The sequence below is a fragment of the Brachyhypopomus gauderio genome, chromosome 4 (assembly GCF_052324685.1).
Source record: "Brachyhypopomus gauderio isolate BG-103 chromosome 4, BGAUD_0.2, whole genome shotgun sequence".
Taxonomy (NCBI): Eukaryota; Metazoa; Chordata; class Actinopteri; order Gymnotiformes; family Hypopomidae; genus Brachyhypopomus; species Brachyhypopomus gauderio.
In genome coordinates this window covers 19,023,488-19,042,464 of record NC_135214.1, presented here as the reverse complement: position 1 = coordinate 19,042,464, position 18,977 = coordinate 19,023,488, and the positions used below count along the sequence as shown (strand labels likewise).

Genomic DNA, 18,977 nt, shown 5'->3' with positions numbered 1-18,977 from the left:
CCTATTTCTGCAGTAATGTCGTTGGGCAGTTAGTGCACTGATTAACACTTTGATAATGAGGTTTAATTATGGTCCATTATGCAGTGCTGTATGTGTGCTTTACCACTAGAGACCAGCACCATCTAACCAACATCTAACAATGCTCAGGTGATTGAAAGAAAACCAGGGCGTGTGAAGCGGTGGTAACGAGTCCACTCTATTGCAAACGCCTTCGATTAGCCAATATTTCACTACAACCTGGTCAATGGCCAGTGAACGGTAGTATAAAGGCAAGCCAGAAAAGACATAAATTCTCATTTACACGAGACTTCCTCTCGATCGGTAAACCCCAGCGAACGAGTCCCTTGGAGTTTACACGGTGTTGTGTCTCATCTGAAAAGGATCCTGCTACATTTGAAAACCGGGCTCGTTTATTTACCTGGCAATTACACGGCGGCTGCTTTGTGGGCAGGCGCGGCGGGTATTTTTAGAGCGAGTCTGCAGGGCTGAATGTGCAGAGTTCTGCTCGTGCATCAGCGTCGCGAGCGCTGCAACATGGTGACGTCGCACACACGGCACGAGGAAGGTGTTACAAGCTCATTAGCTACAGCTCACAATCAGCACCAAGTTATAACTCCAGTTACTCTGACACTCGCAGATGTTCATATTTTTAAAAAACGGAACTAAAGGCATGATAATGTTTCCTAATCGCATGTGTCAAATTGGGATTGGTCAAAATGTCATCTGTTTTGAAAGAACATTTGAAGCCGTGGTTTGTGAGGGGTGCATGCAGTCAAGCCCGCATGAAGAATCTGCCGTTATAGCCTGTATACACAACTCCCTTCATTTGACTTGTCCTGCGAATTGAGTATTAAATTCTGTATATGCTTCAAAATTATCGATTTATGGTGGAATCAACTCAACTGATTCAAAAGCGTCATTCACTGTAAATGTCTTTTTTTTAAAAGATGTACTTGGCACTAGCTACAAATGTACCTGCAAATGCAAGTCTACAGACAGAGGAATCATCTAGAAAATGCTGTTTAGAGTTGTAAAAGGCTGTAGAGGAGCAAAGTGAATGAAGTTTCTGGCCAAAGCTGATTGAGGCAAACATTTTTTATGGAATCCTGAAGTCACTTCATGTACATCCTGTAAATGAAATGTGTCCTGGTGACATCTGCCATCTGTTTAGGACTCATTCTCTCTCTCTCAAACCACACTACACCCTGTCCAGTCTTCACAGCAGCCGTCCCATCTGTTCAAAGGTAAATGCAGACAGAGATCCAAACACACAGACAAACCGATCCATTAAGAATCTTTGTTTGTTTGTTTTGGGTTTTTAAATGTGGGCTTTAGGTCTTTCATTTGAATCTATTTTAAGAATTCAGTAGGCTACAACTGCACACTATCTAACATTATACCCACTGGTGAAAATTGATTCTTTTGATTACAATATGCTTAACCGTCGCAGCTATTATGATCAGGGTTACAGCCGTGTTCAATAAACGCAAGTAAAACTCAATCGAGCGTATTAGTGGCTCGACTTACTCCTGCAATCCAATTACATCCGTTCGGCCAGCTTTGTTCATTTCAGAGGATGCGGGGGGGGGCAGCCTGGTCTGGTGTGCTGCAGCACAGTGGAGCATTCAGTGGAGATTTGATGGATGAGACTAGCAGGCAGCAACAACACACAGCCCTGCCCGTTAGCACCTGGGTCATTGTTCTCCTAGCTGACTCTCAAAGGGCAGCAGTGTGAATACATTACCTCTCACAGTCCCCCAACAGATCAGTTGCAGTGCCTTGCTCTGAGCTACTCAATAAAGTAAACCCATCCAAATAGCTTCCAATTACCCTTTTCGCTGGGCCAGGGATCGGCCAGCCAGACAGAAAAGTGGGCATTTGTCAGGGTAACTGAATGTGTCGCTTCAAAACCACTTCTCTATAAGGCATTCTCTGAATTACAGAAGTGGAATTCTTCTTCTTTAATTGGGCTTCTAGTGGTCTCCACTGCTGGAGCTCAGTGGACGTTGTCAAGGAGGTTTGTTGAGCTCTGGATTGCACAGATGACAAAAACACCACAGACAGACCACTCTGGGCTCCAAATATGAACTGTGGGATTATTTTGTAAAACAAATATTAAAACAAATGGATAAGAGCAGAAATAACACTAAGATCTGACCTACTGACTTTTGTGCATCTTAAAATAAAGATAAGCAATAGCACGTATTCATCTATTAAAATATAGAAAATATCTAAAGAAAGTGTCACATTTTACCTATGTGTATGAGACAGGCTCTAAAGCTGGATCCATATGACGTTTGGATCTGGTGTGAGCCACTGCTGGAACATTTCCACACAAATAAAACATGTGGATGAGCTGCCATGTTGTCCAGCCTGACAGCAGATCGTACTGCACAAAATCTGGGCCTCCCTCTCTTCTAAATGCATCATTGATCTCCATTCGGTTAGCCATTAATCCAAATAAATGGATTCTGAACTGCATTCCTTTTGATAAAAAGGTGCAGACAAAATACTGTTCTGGTACAATCTCACTGTGAACAAGTCAAACTCATTCAGCTTTTAAGAAGCAACACATGCCAGAAAATCTGTGTAGTAAATACAGAATAGACTTTGATTCCAGTGGCATAAAACTTCAAAGAGAGATTCAAATGAATATATGTAGACATTAATAAATATAAAAACGAAATGCTGCATCCAGGGACAGTCAGGTAGAGAAAATCCAATTTTTCTCGGATAACTCACCTCATCTGATCCTGATCCGAAGATGAGGAGGTCAAAAGGGATGGCGGCCACCATGTCTATGAGGAACCAGCCTTTGAAGTAGTGCACGGCGATCTTCCCGGGATGGCTGACCACCTCCTCGTTGGCGTTGACGTACGTGGTGCGGAAATTGATGAGGATGTCGATGATGAACATGATGTCCACCATCAGGTCCACGACGTTGAGCGGACTGCAGGAGTAGCCGCACAGCCTGCGCTTCTGTTCGTCGCGGTCGTTGAGCAGGAAGGCGGCGGAGTACGGCGTGAAGATGGCCGTGTAGATGACCAGCAGCAGGATCAACCAGTCCCACACGGCCTTGAACGGGCTGTAGTGGAGGATGGTGAACTTGTCCATGCGCGGAGCCTGGAGCTTGTACTCTGGTAACACGTCGGCACCCAGCGACAGCACCTGCACGGTGGGGGATCATTTTATCGCACAATAAGCCTTGTGACAGATTGTGAATGTGAACTTTTGCTGTTATCAGATCAGTGGTATTGGATGCTAAACTACGAGTTATGACACTCAAAACAACATATCACACATGGTGTTAAGTAGACAACAACAATAATTAGCTGTTTCATTATTAATTAAGATCAATATCTATCAATTGTCCAAATGTCACTGTTGTAAAGTCGCCAGGATTCTGAAAAACAAATAATAAATATTCTCAAGCTCTGCAATAACTCCTTTCACATTAACCTTGTGTCGAATGTTTTGAAGACAACTATTCTGAGCCTTCATCTCATGCTTATTGCTGGAGTGTTCTGGGTTTTAAGGCCCTACTCAAGGACAAAGAACCAGAAAGGATTTTACAAATTGGACCAGAAATGGTTTGGAGCTGTAACTGTGTAAGGGCTGTAACTCTAAGGGTGGCTGTGTTTCTCTTGCTGCAAAAGAAATATGAAGTCTGCCCGTGAGTTAAAGTATAAAGTAATTACTTACTTATTGTGCTTGATTCTCACTGTATACACAATAATGCCTTGGCTACCACAGAATTATTAAGCCAAAGCCAGCAGCCAGACTGTGATTTGATTTGACTGGTCATTGAGAATTTATGAGGAGGAAACCTGCTCGGTCCGGTTGGGCTTAATGGTCAGTTTTATTCTGCAGGAACTTCACATTGGGCTTCAGAGTACAGATATTTGATGATGATTTTTTAAATGAAAGCTGACAATGCCCTCCACATGACTAAGATGACTGCAACAATATTATCCTGAGATTTATAACTACTAAAAAAAGGCTGAGATGGGAAGCTATATGTTGGGTTTTTTTGTTAGACATGCAGCAATTTCATGTTGCCTCCAGCAAATCCAGTAAACCCAGTTTTTCTCCATTCTCATACCATATTAAATAAATAAGTTCAACCAAAAACATAGTTGTCTGGGTAGCAAACTAGTGTTCAAACCGCCATCGTATGCCTAAAACTGACACAGAATCAGGCAACCAAGTATCCAGGTAACAGCAAATGATAACTATCTCTGATTAATACTTATGTTATGACAGCATGTTTTGGTTGTTGGTTCCACAGCATGTTGTCCCCCTGGGCACAAAAAGGGATAGAATAGAATAGATCTGTCCTCTCTTATCAGACTCTCACACATGTATGGACGAGGCAGGGTAACACGAGAATCACTCAGAGGTGACGAGCCAAACGACCGGTTCCTCAAGCAAGGAGACTCGAGGAACAAAAGCCGCCAACGCTTCTCTGAAGCGAACACTTTCCTGGATGGGCTGTCGGAGACTTAAGTGTTTCTCATTTCCCTCTCCAGCCGTCTAAGAGAGTGGTGCACATGAGAGAGGCTACAGTGACTGACTTTCACTGCAGGACACTTATCGGTCCTCAGAGAGAATCCTCTGCCAGTGTGAGTGCTCAAATCTAATCTCCAAGGCGACGGCGAGGCAAAAGGACGGGAGGAGGGAGGGTTAATTCGCGCTGTCCGACACACTGAGGCCACCACAGCACTACTGAATTCTGTTTTGCCAATATTGGGACATATATTTCCACACAGCGGTAGGAAATCCATCTTTATGCTTGGATGGTTTTTTGATGCATCGCAGTTCTGGGCAGCGAGGCAGTTCGAGACAGATGTTGAATAATGGAAGAAAGGTGCTGGAGACTTCCGTATGAAAAAAAAAAGTACGGCAAGAGAGCTTACAGGAATTAATTATGCTTACTTAAACACCACCCCACTCTTAATGCCTGTAGGGTGAAGCCTCATTCTCATGTGCATATGCCTTTCTGTTATGTCTGGTATCCGTTATGATTTCTACATTGTAATTGTATAATAGTTAAATTATACATTGGATTTCTTACTAATGTACACAAAATTAAGAATTGTTTCAGATTGAGGAAGCCTATGGTATAGACACACACACGCACACACACACACACACACACACACACACACACACACAACACACAAACAGCAGCATTGACCCAGTGTCAATACTTTGTCCATCTTCAGGCAGAAAATTGACTGAAGCTGTCTCAGTAAAATTCAACAGTTGTAATATCCATCTGTAACAGGAAGACATAAGGCTGGACACAAATTCGTAAGTGACCGTGTGGTTTATTTGTAATTGTACCCACATCTATGTAAAGCTCCACCACCCTGGTGACCAGGCACATAAAGGTCAGACAAACTCAGACGCTGGGGAACTCGCACCAATACAGAAAAGTAGGACTCCTCTTGAGCAGAGCCAAGACAAAATGTACCTACAGACAACGAACCACAAAGCTGTCAGGGAAACCACGAGGTTCAAATGTACTAATGAGGGAGAAACAAGACACAGGTGAACACAATACGGGCCTGGGAATACAAAACAGAACACAGGGAAGAGAGGGACGAACCACATTAAAACCGCATGGTGCTGTTGCTATGGGAACTGTGGCACTAAAGGGGTGATACCATGACACCAACAAAGCACAACATCATAGACCTCACCTGTGTGACCTTCTCAGTGACGTTGTGTGTACGGTCTTTAACCTTCGGAGCAATGATGGTCTTCTCAGAGGCGGGAGGCGAAGGTACTTTTTTGTCATTGGTCTCGGAGAAGTTGAGCGCGAGGAGAGGGATCTTATTAATGGTGCTGTACTTGTTCAGATTGGAGTCCGAGGTGGAGCCCAGCAAGCTGGATTTCAGATGGTTAAAAGGACCTGAAGGAGACAAAGATGAAGAAGCTAGTTCGATTGGAGTCGTCCATTAAAGTCAACAAGACGTGGCTCGTTAACTGGATCGGGCCCCTTAAAAGATGCTTTTCCTATACAGGCTGCTCTGTGCCTAATGAGTGGATCTGAATGAACTCCGCACGAGAACAAGCTGCAGTAAATAGCAGCATGACATCGTGTGATTTAAAAGGGTGCAGAAGATTGAAAAGGTGCATTTACCGAGCAACAAACTGCCAATTACACAGACGCATTTCTTTCATGCTTTAATGACATGCGTGGCTTCGTCAAAAAGCATCAGCTCCGAGTTGTAAAACAACGTTGGACTGGAGGAGATGCATGTGGGAAAAATGATTCTTGAAGACGGATTGATTTCCGCATACACGGAGCATTCATGTGCAGCATCGATTTGCTGTCAGACCGCAGGCTGTTAGTCTCATGCAAGAGGAAAGGGGAGGTGAAGCTCTTCTTCCAGCCAGTCACAGCTTGGGGCAAACCATCATTCAGAGACCTCGTTGTCCATGTTACACCTCAACCACACACCAAGACTGATCCACCATCACCCCCTACACTCTTCATGCGGGGACAGTGTGTCCTCACCTAGAACCCAGGGACACCTAGTTATGTTTATGTGCTGGATGGACAATTTATTGCCACAATCTCCAAATGGTGATGGAACACAGTGGCTAGTGTTTTGAGAAGGGCCAAGTGGACAGTTTAACCCTCTCTACAGATCTACAGTGCTTGTGGAAAGTTATAAGACCTTTTTCAAATGTTCCATTTTGTTATGTTTCAGAATCACTTAAAAGGGATTCAGTTAATTTTTTCCCACACCACGTGTATAGAAAATACACCCCACAAATATTTCAATACTCCATTTACATAAGTGTTCAGATACTTCAGATAATATTTGGTTAAAGCATATTTAGCAGCAGTGAGAGCCCCAGGTGGTCTTGGGAACCACCCTACAAGGCTTGGCACACCTCTGGGTTTCTTTCTTGGAGGGATCGTTCAGATCGCTCGGGTCGAGGAGGGATTGTCACAGCACAGCTATTTGCACGTCTCTGCAGAGATGCTCTACTGCACACCACCTGACTAAACAGCACTGAGGCTGAATTTTGCTGCCATGGTTCCAACCTCTGGAATTCTTCTCCAGACCATGGGAGAGCTAGTCTGATCTTTAAACATAGACTTCTATTTATCTTTTATTAATGTTTGATTTTATGCAAAGCACTTTGTAAACTGCCCACTCAGTTTGGGTGGGAGGTCATGTCTGGTTCCAAACCTCTTCTACATTTTCAATTCTGCAAAAATGTGGCTGTATTCTTCTCAAGCTGTGGATCTGGAGACAATCCTGTCTCATCCAGTCTATGGACAATTCTCCCAAATACATGGCTTGGTTTTCACTCTGACGTAGACCATTAATCAGAAGACGGGTATACAGGTGTGTGACTTTCCTATTTAATCAGTTAATTGAAGTAAATCGAAGTTAAAGTGGGCTCCAAATAAAGTTGTTGAAGTATTTTAAAGGTCACTGATATAAGCAGTAAGCACAGAGCTTAATTGTAATGAATTAAAGTATTAAATAATGTATTAAATATAATTGTAATGTTTCAGTTTTTAATTTTTAAGACATTTACAACACATTCCAATGACCAATTTCTGTCATTGTGGAGTAGATTTGGTATATTCATGAGACACAAAAGGACATGAATCCATTTTAAAATGAGTCTAAAACATTGAAAACCTGAAGTGGTCTGGAAACTTTCCAATGCAAGTGGAAGACTCTGTAATTCCCTTCTCTTCACCCAAATGTCATAATCTTAAACCTACATACTGTATATAGCACTAGGACATGGCATGATTTAAGATCAAGCCTTATTCCACTGAGGTTAACTGAAGCAATTTTGCTTGGAGAAATGACTTGTCAAACTGTCCTGTTTGAAACACATGCAGAAAGCAATCAAAGAAAAAGACACATTCCATCATGGCACACTGTTACCTTTTCGACTGCGGCCATGGTCTGAAATGTAGGAAAATGAACAGTCAGTATATAAAAAAAACAATGTTTGTTAACTCAACCAGGCCAGGGCTGATTTAAATTGATACCATAAAGAAACCCATAAATTGATACCATAAAGTCTGTAAAATGTATACAAATTAACCCAAACTGTAATGAAACTAAATACATTTACATGTATAGAGACTTCGGTCTCCAGCCCATGATAACGGCCCGGTTAGGAGTTCCCCCAAACTCGGCCACACTGACCCACATGACAGTACCTGTTAGCAATGAAGGAGAGGGCGGATCCTTAAGAGATCACTTACCTTCGCTGCAGTGTCTATCCCTGAAGAGGCGTTTGGAGTTGCCGCTGAGGCCTTCGATGTCGTGCACGGACGAGGCCCGTCTCCTGCTGTATATGCTGTCTCTGGAGATCGACTGGGCTAGGCAAGTTGTGGATTGGGCCTGGGAAGCTCTGCGGAGCTCCCACGGTGGCTTCGGGGATGAGTGGCCCAGGGGCCCGGACACGCTGGCGGGGGAGGAGTGGGGACTGCTCCGGATCAGGGCCCGCGTGTCGTTAGCGTCGGCTGGGCTGCAGCTGCCCTTGGCAGGTGAGCTGAAGTCCCTCAGGGCCATGGAGTCATCGCTGTCCCTCGGAGACCCAACTATCACCGTGTCTGGATCCTCCTGCGGGAGGGACTGCTTGCTGGAAGCCAGCAGATTCAGAGAAGGTAGACGGAACCTGAAGAATCTCCCTTTTTCTGGAGTAGACAAGACAAAACAAAAAAATGTAGGCAATTTCAAGGAAGAGGGTAGCTTGCAGGTTTTGTGCACACGGTGTGCACTTATCTTAAAAGAAATGGAGATGGATTTGAACAATTGCAGTGGAAAGCAGGTTTTTTCATATGGAGGTGGAACAATGGGGGGGGGGTTCAGTCTGTGGCTGCTGCCTGGAACGCATTTCTTCATAAAAAAAAAAAATCAAAAGTCTAAAAACTCCATATATTTCTCGGCAGTGTCTCTCAGACTTTGAAAATGGATGTGTTTTTTTTTACCAAGAGAGATCTTAACTGCAAGAGAACAGAAAAATGTACAGGATATTTAACAGGAAAATGAATCATATTCTTATATTTATTGATGCAGCGAGCATTCTTTCTTTCCTGAAATAGTCACGAAGAAAGACTGGACTATTCAGTTAGAGGAGAGAGGGTTTATATTTCTAGATATCTTAGCAGAGAAAATGAATAAAACCTATTACCCCCGAGTCACTTCAAAGGGGGTTCAAAGGGTAGAAATCCCTCAATGGGCATAAACAGTTGCACATTACAGCTAAATGAAGCATATCTATTCTCACAGCAATGAAAAGACTAGACGACTGAATTGATAAGTCCAGACCAGGCATCAAAGGGTCTCCGAGATGCAAAAGTAAGCAATCTGTGCTCCGAAGACCTCCTTAGTGCTCAATTATGCACATCTTACTGGCCTTTGGTCCATATTTGCCCTTCCTTACCGGTGCTTTTAGCACCTAGTTTTAATTAGAAGCCTTTTGATATTGGTTTTGTTAATAATGTCGTGATCAAACACAAACACCAGCTCCTGTGGTGCTGAATGTGACTTCTGCACTGCTGCTCAGAATATCTCAGTATTAATCATTTTGTTTATATTTTAAAAGTGCATTAACTAAAGCACCAAGCAAATCTGTAATAGGCCTTCACCTTTTCTAAAGAAACCTCATCTGAAGTTGGTAAAACAGGGCCAACTTCACATGAATTACTGTTCCAGTGATCTCAGCCGTCTGACAAAACACAGGCCATGCAGCGGTGGGGCGTTATCGGCGTGTTGATGAAGCGTGTGAAACCTCCCCACATATACTTCAACCTACCACTTCACCATGCTGTTATAAATATGTCTGTTTTTAAGCCAAGTAACTTCCACAGGACACATCTATGAAATAACCTGATATTTGTGCCCGGATGTATTCAATCAGGGACTGTGAGAGAATGTCTGCTGAATGGTGGGTTCTGGTCCTGCAGTGCTACAGGTTGGGTGGAGAATCTGATCTGGAGGCCAGACAGGAGGTACTATGCTGTAGTGACAGGAAGCAAGCACAGGGCTACACAAGAAACCCTTCACTCCACACACCCTTCACATCACATTGTGAACAAGCAGAGCCACTGTGTTGTGCTGATATTTCAGCAAGCACTAGACATGATCCCAGGCCTGTCTCTTCTCTCTCTATCTCACATCTCTCTCACTTAGACATGCACACACACACACACACACACACACACACACACACACACACACACACACACACACACACACACACACACACACACACACACACACACACACACACACACACACACACACACACACACACACACACACACACACACACACACACACACACACACACACAGATCACCTCCATGGGCACTGAGCCAGGATTCTCTGGGAATGTAAGGATTTTCCAGGACAGATTTATGTCACACACTTAATAACCAGTCAACTGCTCTTCAGATTCTTAAACTAGGCAGATAGTCAGAAACTCTGTGCTGTGAGTCAGGAAGGACATTCACCATATTTTAAAACAATCAACCAACGAACAACGCAGTCCAGAATAAGGTCTAAGCCATATAAATAGAGAGACCCTAAATATGGCAACATCATTTTGCATCCCAGTAAACGACGCAAGTTTCAGTGTCTTCTCAAACTAAGACAACCGGCCCTTGCATGCTACAAAGGCTAATACTGCTCCGTCTGAATCGGAGTGATGTTGACAGAGGGCACACAGAATGGAGCAGAGGAGGTTAATAATGTATTATGGTATATTAAACCATCATGGCTGCTATGCTTCTCTCCTCGCGTCTGTCACCCTCAATCAGGTCTGGCACAGAGGAACCTCTTTACGGCCCCCCTAGCTGTTAATGCCAGGTGCAGTACACTCTAATGCAGTCTAAACTCTGGGATAAATATGCTCCTTCACTCAACAGGCTGGACATGAAGGGAGGGACGGGACTGGGAGGAGTTGGGGGCGCGGTCAAGTGAATCAGAGCCCGTTGGCGCTGGAAGCTCCGGGCGGTGTAGCCGATGAGGAAGGAGGTTCTGCCGCGTGCCCATGGCAGGAGTATTGATAAGACACGCCCGCTGGTGCTGCTGAGTGTGAAACACGAACCCTGCTTTTATGATGAGTGCTTCCCATTACGTAACCTCTGCCTTGCTCCCAAATCTCACCCTAAGCCCTAGTAATATGTAACCTAATTCTGTCTCAAATCAAAGATCTTCAGCATATTACACACCTCTGTTTAACACTGGTTTTGAAAGGCAAAAAAATAACCACCATATTTAGCAGCGCATTGAACAAAGGAGAAGCAAAATCGGAGCGCTGGTTCCAAGAATCAGTGCGCTGGTGTAGTCAGGACACGAGGACACTGCTGCAGGACAGCTGCTTCCTGTGTGCAGAACACAACTGCTATACTTTGATAACGCTTCTAAATTCCTCATAGCAGACAGTCTGCCACACATTATGATTTCTAAGAAAAAAAAGAAACAAAGCAATGTGTGCTATTAGTAATGCAGTACATGCATAAGGTAGCATATCTAGTATATTCACTTTTACAGTCTTACACCATTGCCTATGGTGTAGATTTACACGTAAATGAACTTCCTAGTGATGTTCGTATCCCTGCTCAGGGTAATAGAATTTCCCTTCAGCCTACAATCCTGCCAGCACTGAAGCCCAAGGCATTACTCTACATTATTCACACTGTTCTGTTTGTTGCTATGATACCACAAAAATCTATATAAATAATTACTTTCTTATCACTGTCTAAGTGACTTTTCAATGGGCCTGAATTTGCCCATATGGATGTCCTCTGTGTGTGTACGGTTAGAGACAGTTAAATGACACAGCCATGTTCATGTGTGTGTGTGTGTTTGTGTGTGTGTGTGTGTGGGTGTGTGTGTGTGTGTGTGTGTGTGTGTGTGTGTGTGTGTGTGTGTGTGTGTGTGTGTATTCAGGGCTGTAATGACGTGTCATGCCGCATGCCGTTGCTATCTTATCTCTCGCGCCTGTGTTGTCTCCGAGGAGACTTTGGCTGTGGAAGTGAGCAGGCAGCTTTGATGAAGGCTGTCGAGATCGACACAGATCAACACGCGCACATACACACACACACACACACACACACACACACACACACACACACACACACACACACACACACACACACACACACACACACACACGCTGGTGGACGCATTGGAGCAAACAGGTGCACAAGGCTCGCGGAATTTTCAGACGGGCTTGCACAGAATCGCGCACACGCTCGCACACAGGCATGTACGTCACACACAGACGTGCACACACATGCAGTGAGGGGGGGTTGCTGTGGTGCACCCAGTGCGAGCCACTTCTGCGTGATAGCAGCTCCAATCAGGTCTCTGTCATGACGCCTTGTTGAAATCCGTGCAGAAAAAAGACCCAGGAGCGTCGCGGCTGAGGAAGCCAACTGTGATTCTGCCCAGCTGCCCAGAGTTCTCTCTCTCACACACCACACACACACACACACACATGTGCGTGCGTGTGCAGCCTGAGCTAAAAATAACTCTCGCCCAAAAGAACACGGAATGTTGAGAGCGAAATTCCAGAAATAACGGGGTATAAAAACGTATGTACACTGGATACATTATCACAGGCACGCCACAGTAAAAGTACATATGATACACCTTCATAATCGTCATCCTCTGAGACAGCAGGTATGCAGAAAAAACCAAGCAGAAGAACACGATGTGATCTGGGCTCTCATCGTAGATAGCAACAGCTCCGCTGAGCCGTGGGTGACCGCTATGACATGGTGCCTTAATTACATTTCCTTACTCAGCATGCCAGAAGTCAGCCAAGGTGACATGGGAAACCTCCAAGAGAACAAAAAGAACACATCATAAGAACACATCGTCTGATTTCATCTTGTTCTCTCACATGGTCCGCTAATTCCCCCTCCCCCTCCAAAGCACAGATGAGCGTGCCTAATCCTTTATTAGCGCTGAAGCCAATTTCACCATCTCTCCCGCCATGAGCGAGGAAGAGGAGGTGCCAGCTTTGTCCTGCTCCCTGCGAGTTCTCTGGACTCGGAGAGCCTCCTGTCTAATTAGCGTGATCCGGTTCTGACCCCTGGCCGAGTGCCCGGGCTTGGCGATCCACGACATCCCGCTCGAGGGAGCGTCCCGACCGGCTGCAGAGTGATGGGCGCTTTTACTCGATTCGAGGCCTCACCTGGGAACGCACCTACAGCAACGAGAACTAAAACCTCCATCTGCAGATTAGCGGGTGACGTGCCGATGGAGGCCGGTTGTGCCTGAGGCCGCACGAAAGTTGCGCAATTACGGCAGAAAGCGGCATCAGCGTGAGAGCGTCCGCTAAGCCTATTAGTCCTGAGAGGACTCTGCCAAAAGAAGGATGGCGTTGGCTGTGATGAAGTTGCCTGTAATGATCTCCGACTCAGACCTCAGGCACCCTTACTGAGGCTGAGGCAGAACATTCACTGAGCCATTTCACTCTGTGATGAACCATGATGTCAGATACAGAAGGGTCAGAACAGCCCTGCTCAACTGGAAATCCATTTAAATCCACCTCCAACGCCGCTACTTAAAGGCTTAGACGTGAGTGTGAGAAGCAGCCCAGTAAAGGTGTGGACGAGGGCCTGGTTGAGCGCAGGAAGCCAGACTCACTGTACTCTGATTGGGCAGGAGGGGTGAGGTTGAGTCTCTCCAGCGAATCACTGCTGCCTTCGTCCAGCACATAGTCGAAGTTCAGGATGAACATCATCACTACGCCCTCCTCGTTCTTCACCGGGATAATGTGCGTATTGCAGAGGAACTCTGAACCTGCAGAGAGAGAGAGGGAGAGAGAGAGAGAGAGAGAGAGAGAGAGAGAGAGAGAGAGAGAGAGAGAGAGAGAGAGAGAGAGAGAGAGAGAGAGAGAGAGCGGGGGGGGAGATAGGGCATCAAGACATCTGTCACTCTTCAGACCTTACTCCATCCTGCTCTTTCCTCCTGGAATTAACTCCCTTATAACCCCCATCTGCTGCTTTAATTGGTATGAGTCCACTAATGAATATGAGTCTAGATGTCAAACAAGGAGAAGAGAGGCGAGCAGACAAGATGAGACAAGATGAGATGAGACGAGACAAGAGGAAAGGAGAGGAGACAAGAGGAGAGGACAGGAGGAAATAAAGAAAAAACTGCACTCTCCATCCACGAATACGATTATCTTTATTGGCATTGTACGAGATAATAATAGTGATCTCCAATACTCTAACAATGCACATATAGTCACAATATTACAATCAATGCATGAATGAATGCGTACCATATAAAGAGCACTGACCTTCTTTTATGTATATAACAATCCCATCTTACATGTGCAACAATACCACTATCACAGCATCAGTCCAACATCTTTCATATCACTACAATCAGCACTACTGTCAGAGGTTGTTTAGAACATGCCTGATAATCAGCGGTGAACAGACGTAAACCGTGGTGGTGGGTGGTGAGTACATGTTCGTGATAAAAGCAGTGAGAACAGGCAGATCATTGGTCCTGACCAGCCCTGTGCTCCTTTCTCTGCGTATCGCCCCCGAACCGGTGGCTGTGCGCAAGGACATCACAGCACTGCGGCCCCCACGGCCCCCATGCCAAGATGAAAAGACGAAAAGCAAATGGAGCCAAAGAGCACCATGAATCTGTCCCCTGCGACATTAATGTCCCCCTTTTTGTCTTCGTCTGTCGGGAGTCCAATCCCAGCCCTATTGTTCATCCACTGAACCCTCTCCCACTGTCCCTTTAGAGATGATGGGCATCCATTAGCAAAAAGCCTCTCCTGACCGTCACTGCTGATGAGGAGATATCGGGAGGCCAGCAGGATCAGAGAGCTTAGGTGCCTGGAACAGGACAGGAATGGCTACGCTTTGTTCTTGCAGAATCTCTGAACAGGAGGTGGGGTGGGGAGAGGATTATGAAGTGTAGACACATTTGTCCATGACTTATTATAGCAACTTAGATTACATAATAAATCAAACGTGGGGTGCTTAATAATGAAGGACCAATGCAGTAGTGAAGATGGCTGAGGTCACTGGATGCCAAATGCACACATTAACATCCCTTATAACACTACAAACATTCAGTATTCTTCTTTTAGGATTTTGCTGCAGAATCTGCATGGTGGCAATTTGGACCAAAGAGCAGAATAAATTGATTTGAATGGTTGAAGCATCTAACAATGCAGCATTTCAGTTATACCCACAGATCCATAAAAAGAAAACCCAACACTAAACTGAAAGGCAGGTGATGCAGTGAGTCTTTTTTAGACCGATGACAGCACAGAGTAAGGGTGCGGTGTGGACAGGATTCAACAGCTCATCACGGGCTAGCAGGAGGCACAGAGTGTGAGGCTCAGCTCTGTACAGCAAAAACAGAAATGACACAGGACAAGCCCACGGCACACAAGGAGAGTATTTAAAGCTAGAGCAACACACTTAGCATTCCTCTAGCCTTAGGCGGTATATCACTGTCACTCACTTTCTCTCAGTGAACTGTCTCATACACATGTGCATTGTTAAACACCATGACATCAAAAATGAGACCAAATTAGATATTAAAGATGTTGTATTACCATGCCATCATCTTCATAATAATTTAATCAATGAATCGTACATGACCAATTGAAAATAAACACTGTTGGCCACCAGGAATGGGGAAATTCCCACCATTATAAGAGATATACAAGACATGGACATTTATTATAAAACCATTTAATCTTCACAACTGAATTAATTAATTACATCTGAAAAGGTTACATACTGTCATCTATGTATATAAAGTATATAAATCTGACTGCAACTGACATGAACAGAACAGATATGTTGCCCCAGGACAAGGAACACTGCTTACAAAATACGAGTAAACGAAAAACAAAAAAAACTTTTACAATGTTGGTCCTTGCAGTGGGGACAGTCCAGTCTTTGTGGGCCTGTTGTTTGCTCTGTCCCGTGTGTCCCCGCGTTGGTTAAGGAGAACACCAAGGATGGGCAAAATGGCAGCATATCAAAGGATTCCTTCTTCTGCACATGCAGGTGGCGTCTCTACGGCCCTGGCCGCCCCGGGCTCGCAGGCTTGTGGCCCCGCCCACTCACAACCCCCCTCACGCCTCACTCTTCATTAGCAGCGCAAAGGCTGCAGGACTAAATATAACCACATCGCCCGTGTCGGCCTTTAATGGATCTGTGCTTCACTCTGGAGGGAGCTGTGTTTAAACGCTCGGACACTACAACGATGTTCAGGCTTAGTACTCAGGAAAACAAGGGACTTTAGCTGATGGGACTTTAAAAATGTTTTATTTTACATACACAACAGCAAATAAAGCATTACTGTGCACTGTCTGCATTCATGGTGAAATACAAAGTACAAACTACTACACTTTGCACTCTATTAGACTCTGCACTACACATTTATCACTGAACTATGAAGAACTTAAGCTTGCTACAAAATATATGAATATCACATTTTCAGAGCCATACCATATGAGATGATGCCAGTAAATGTCTTGGCCAAATTCCAATGGCAGAAAGAGGATTATAATTTACATTCAAGTGTGATCCAAGTCAGATAAAAATGTTTTTAAAATACTCCTACAGTAGAGTGTACGAATATGAAAGTCACCATTTATTCACATGCATACAAGCAACGATCACATTAATTAACCAAAATTTCTGGCACTGTCAAGAATGAGGCTAACATAGGCTGTTTTGGACCACAAAACTGGCCAATAAGCAGATCAAATAAAAATTTTAAAGATCACTAATTTTTTACTCGCAAGCACATAAGCGTTTCAAAATTTGCAGGTTTCATCTGTGACAGACCGAGACTGCCATTAGACCTCGTATGCATTCGAGCGTAGACTGCAGCTTGTTCAACTTTGAACATTAGTAAGAGAATTCCACAAGCTAACTGCAGACCTATTTAACTACCATTAAACAGAATATAATATTCAGGTAACCAAAACCAAAGAAGAAAAGAATTCTGCTTTACAGAGTACAATTTTAAATATTTATGGTGTCAAAATTCCACCATTAAGTTTCACAGCAATTATGCTCTCTGTTAACATTAAAGTGCTTCGTTTTGTCATTAATAATTTAAAACAAGGTCGATGTGTCTCTGCACCAGACTGGTCTTAACAAAAGTTTTGACCATATTTCAGCTTTGTAAAAGACTACTCAGTAGCATCACTAGCTAAATACTGAAAAGCTACAACTTAATTTGTACTGGACCAGGGAAATATCATACAGGATAATGCTCTTTCTCTGTGTACTTGACTGTTGAGGCGGAAGTCAGTTCAGGGTTTGGAAGTGCTTCAAGGTACCTAACGAGCAAACCACATTCTCAAAGCCCCACTGCTACCGAGTCCACGTATTTCCACAACGAGAAGATAATCATGAGGAGATCATCATGAGAAGATCATCTAGAAACTTGATCGTTTATTAGCCATCTCATGGCCATGAACCAAATAAGGATTGTGAGGTCTGTGTTGTTGACAATGAGTGGTGTATAACTGGTATCAGATATCACAAATGCTACCCTTGCAACATGCTGTGATAAGGGACACCTTGGAGGTGATAGATCAGATACATGAGAATTTCATCTTGAGTGTCTTTGGCTAGGTGAAGATTAGAACAGCTCTGGCCTGATAACAGCCTTGGAGTAAATGAAGTCACATCACTGAAGGTTATTGGCGCAAACTGAAAACGTGACATAGCTTCACAGCAAGGCACGTGAAGTAGCGCGCCCGATGACCGGATTGCAGTCTGGGCTCCGGACTGACATGAGCCAACACTTGAGCCTCAACCGACATGAACGCCAGTTCATGTCCAGTAGTGTTCATGTTCCAAAGTTTGAATATAGACTATTTGATTTATTTTGCTTTTAAGTAAAATGCTTTCTTTAGGTGCTTTGTCACATTTCACTACATTTTAAAACAATATTCTTGGCATGTCTTTTCATTTTCAATGCCTCTTGTCTTTGTTTCTGGGTTTAATTAATTAATTCTGTTGGAAGATTTTTTGTTTGATGCAAATGAATAATTAAAGAGTCATAATACATAATCAGATAAAACAATTAATATTGCTAATTTATGCAAAGTGAAGCCTTCAAATAATACTGTGATGGAACTGTAACTGTGGCCTCACTCTCCTCTGAACTTCAAATGAGTAAAAAGGGATTTCATTCATTTTCATAGGCTGACTTTTATTACAATGTCGAATTAACATGATGTGGGAATAAAACATAATGTGTTTTACATTAATGTACTATAGATCAACATTAGTAGTTAGTTGTTTTGTGAAATAATGTTTATATTAAGTTTAATTTCACTTATCTATTTCTGGAACGTCTTCTTATTCACATAATATAACATTCAGAATTAATAAACAATTTCCAATATTTTAACAATATAAATTGTTCACTAAAGTGTAATATCACAATAAGGCTGATCACAATATACACAGATGACTCTGTGTATATTATGACACATAAAAATATACAATTGTATTGCATATTACCTTGCAAGGAAAATTTTGGATTTTCATTTTATAGACATTTCATTTGTAGATAATTTGTCCTCTGTACAACTTATACCATGAAAATATGAGGTCAATATTAGGTAGACTACATTGTCAGAATATGGACTGCCCTGAACGGAATCACACCACCAGAATGAATGTCATAGACCACAAGAAGAAACATCTCAAATAAAAGCACATGTTTTACAGCCAATTATTTTAACCTAAAGAAGAGCACTAAAGAACTATTCTTTATTTTCAGTGTGGTTTTATGTAAGGGGTCAACTAGTTTTGACTAATTTACCTGCAAATTGCCCATCCACATTTAAAAGGTTCAGAGAGGGCACCCCTGTTAAATTCTTAATGTTCCCACCTTACAGCCTACAGGAGAACAGGTAACATCTGAAGTGCGGTCACCAGGTTAACACTTTAA

At 43.6% G+C, this 18,977-nt stretch overlaps 1 protein-coding gene across 3 annotated transcripts in view; it reads right to left on the bottom strand.

Moving 5' to 3' along the window:
* LOC143512505 (potassium voltage-gated channel subfamily H member 7) overlaps window positions 1-18,977 on the bottom strand; it is a 43,442-nt gene that overhangs the window by 12,472 nt on the left and 11,993 nt on the right. For 2 of the 3 annotated variants that reach the window (XR_013130475.1, XM_077002896.1), the window contains exons 3-7: window positions 13,659-13,814; window positions 8,255-8,689; window positions 7,929-7,949; window positions 5,706-5,917; window positions 2,743-3,168 (exon numbers count right to left, since the gene is read on the bottom strand). Coding sequence is in view for 2 of the 3 variants with exons in the window: in XM_077002896.1 (XP_076859011.1) it covers window positions 2,743-3,168; window positions 5,706-5,917; window positions 7,929-7,949; window positions 8,255-8,689; window positions 13,659-13,814 (1,250 nt within the window). In the remaining variant the exon portion in view is untranslated. The remainder of the gene's footprint in view (window positions 1-2,742; window positions 3,169-5,705; window positions 5,918-7,928; window positions 7,950-8,254; window positions 8,690-13,658; window positions 13,815-18,977) is intronic. The other variant, XM_077002897.1, reaches the window with a different exon arrangement.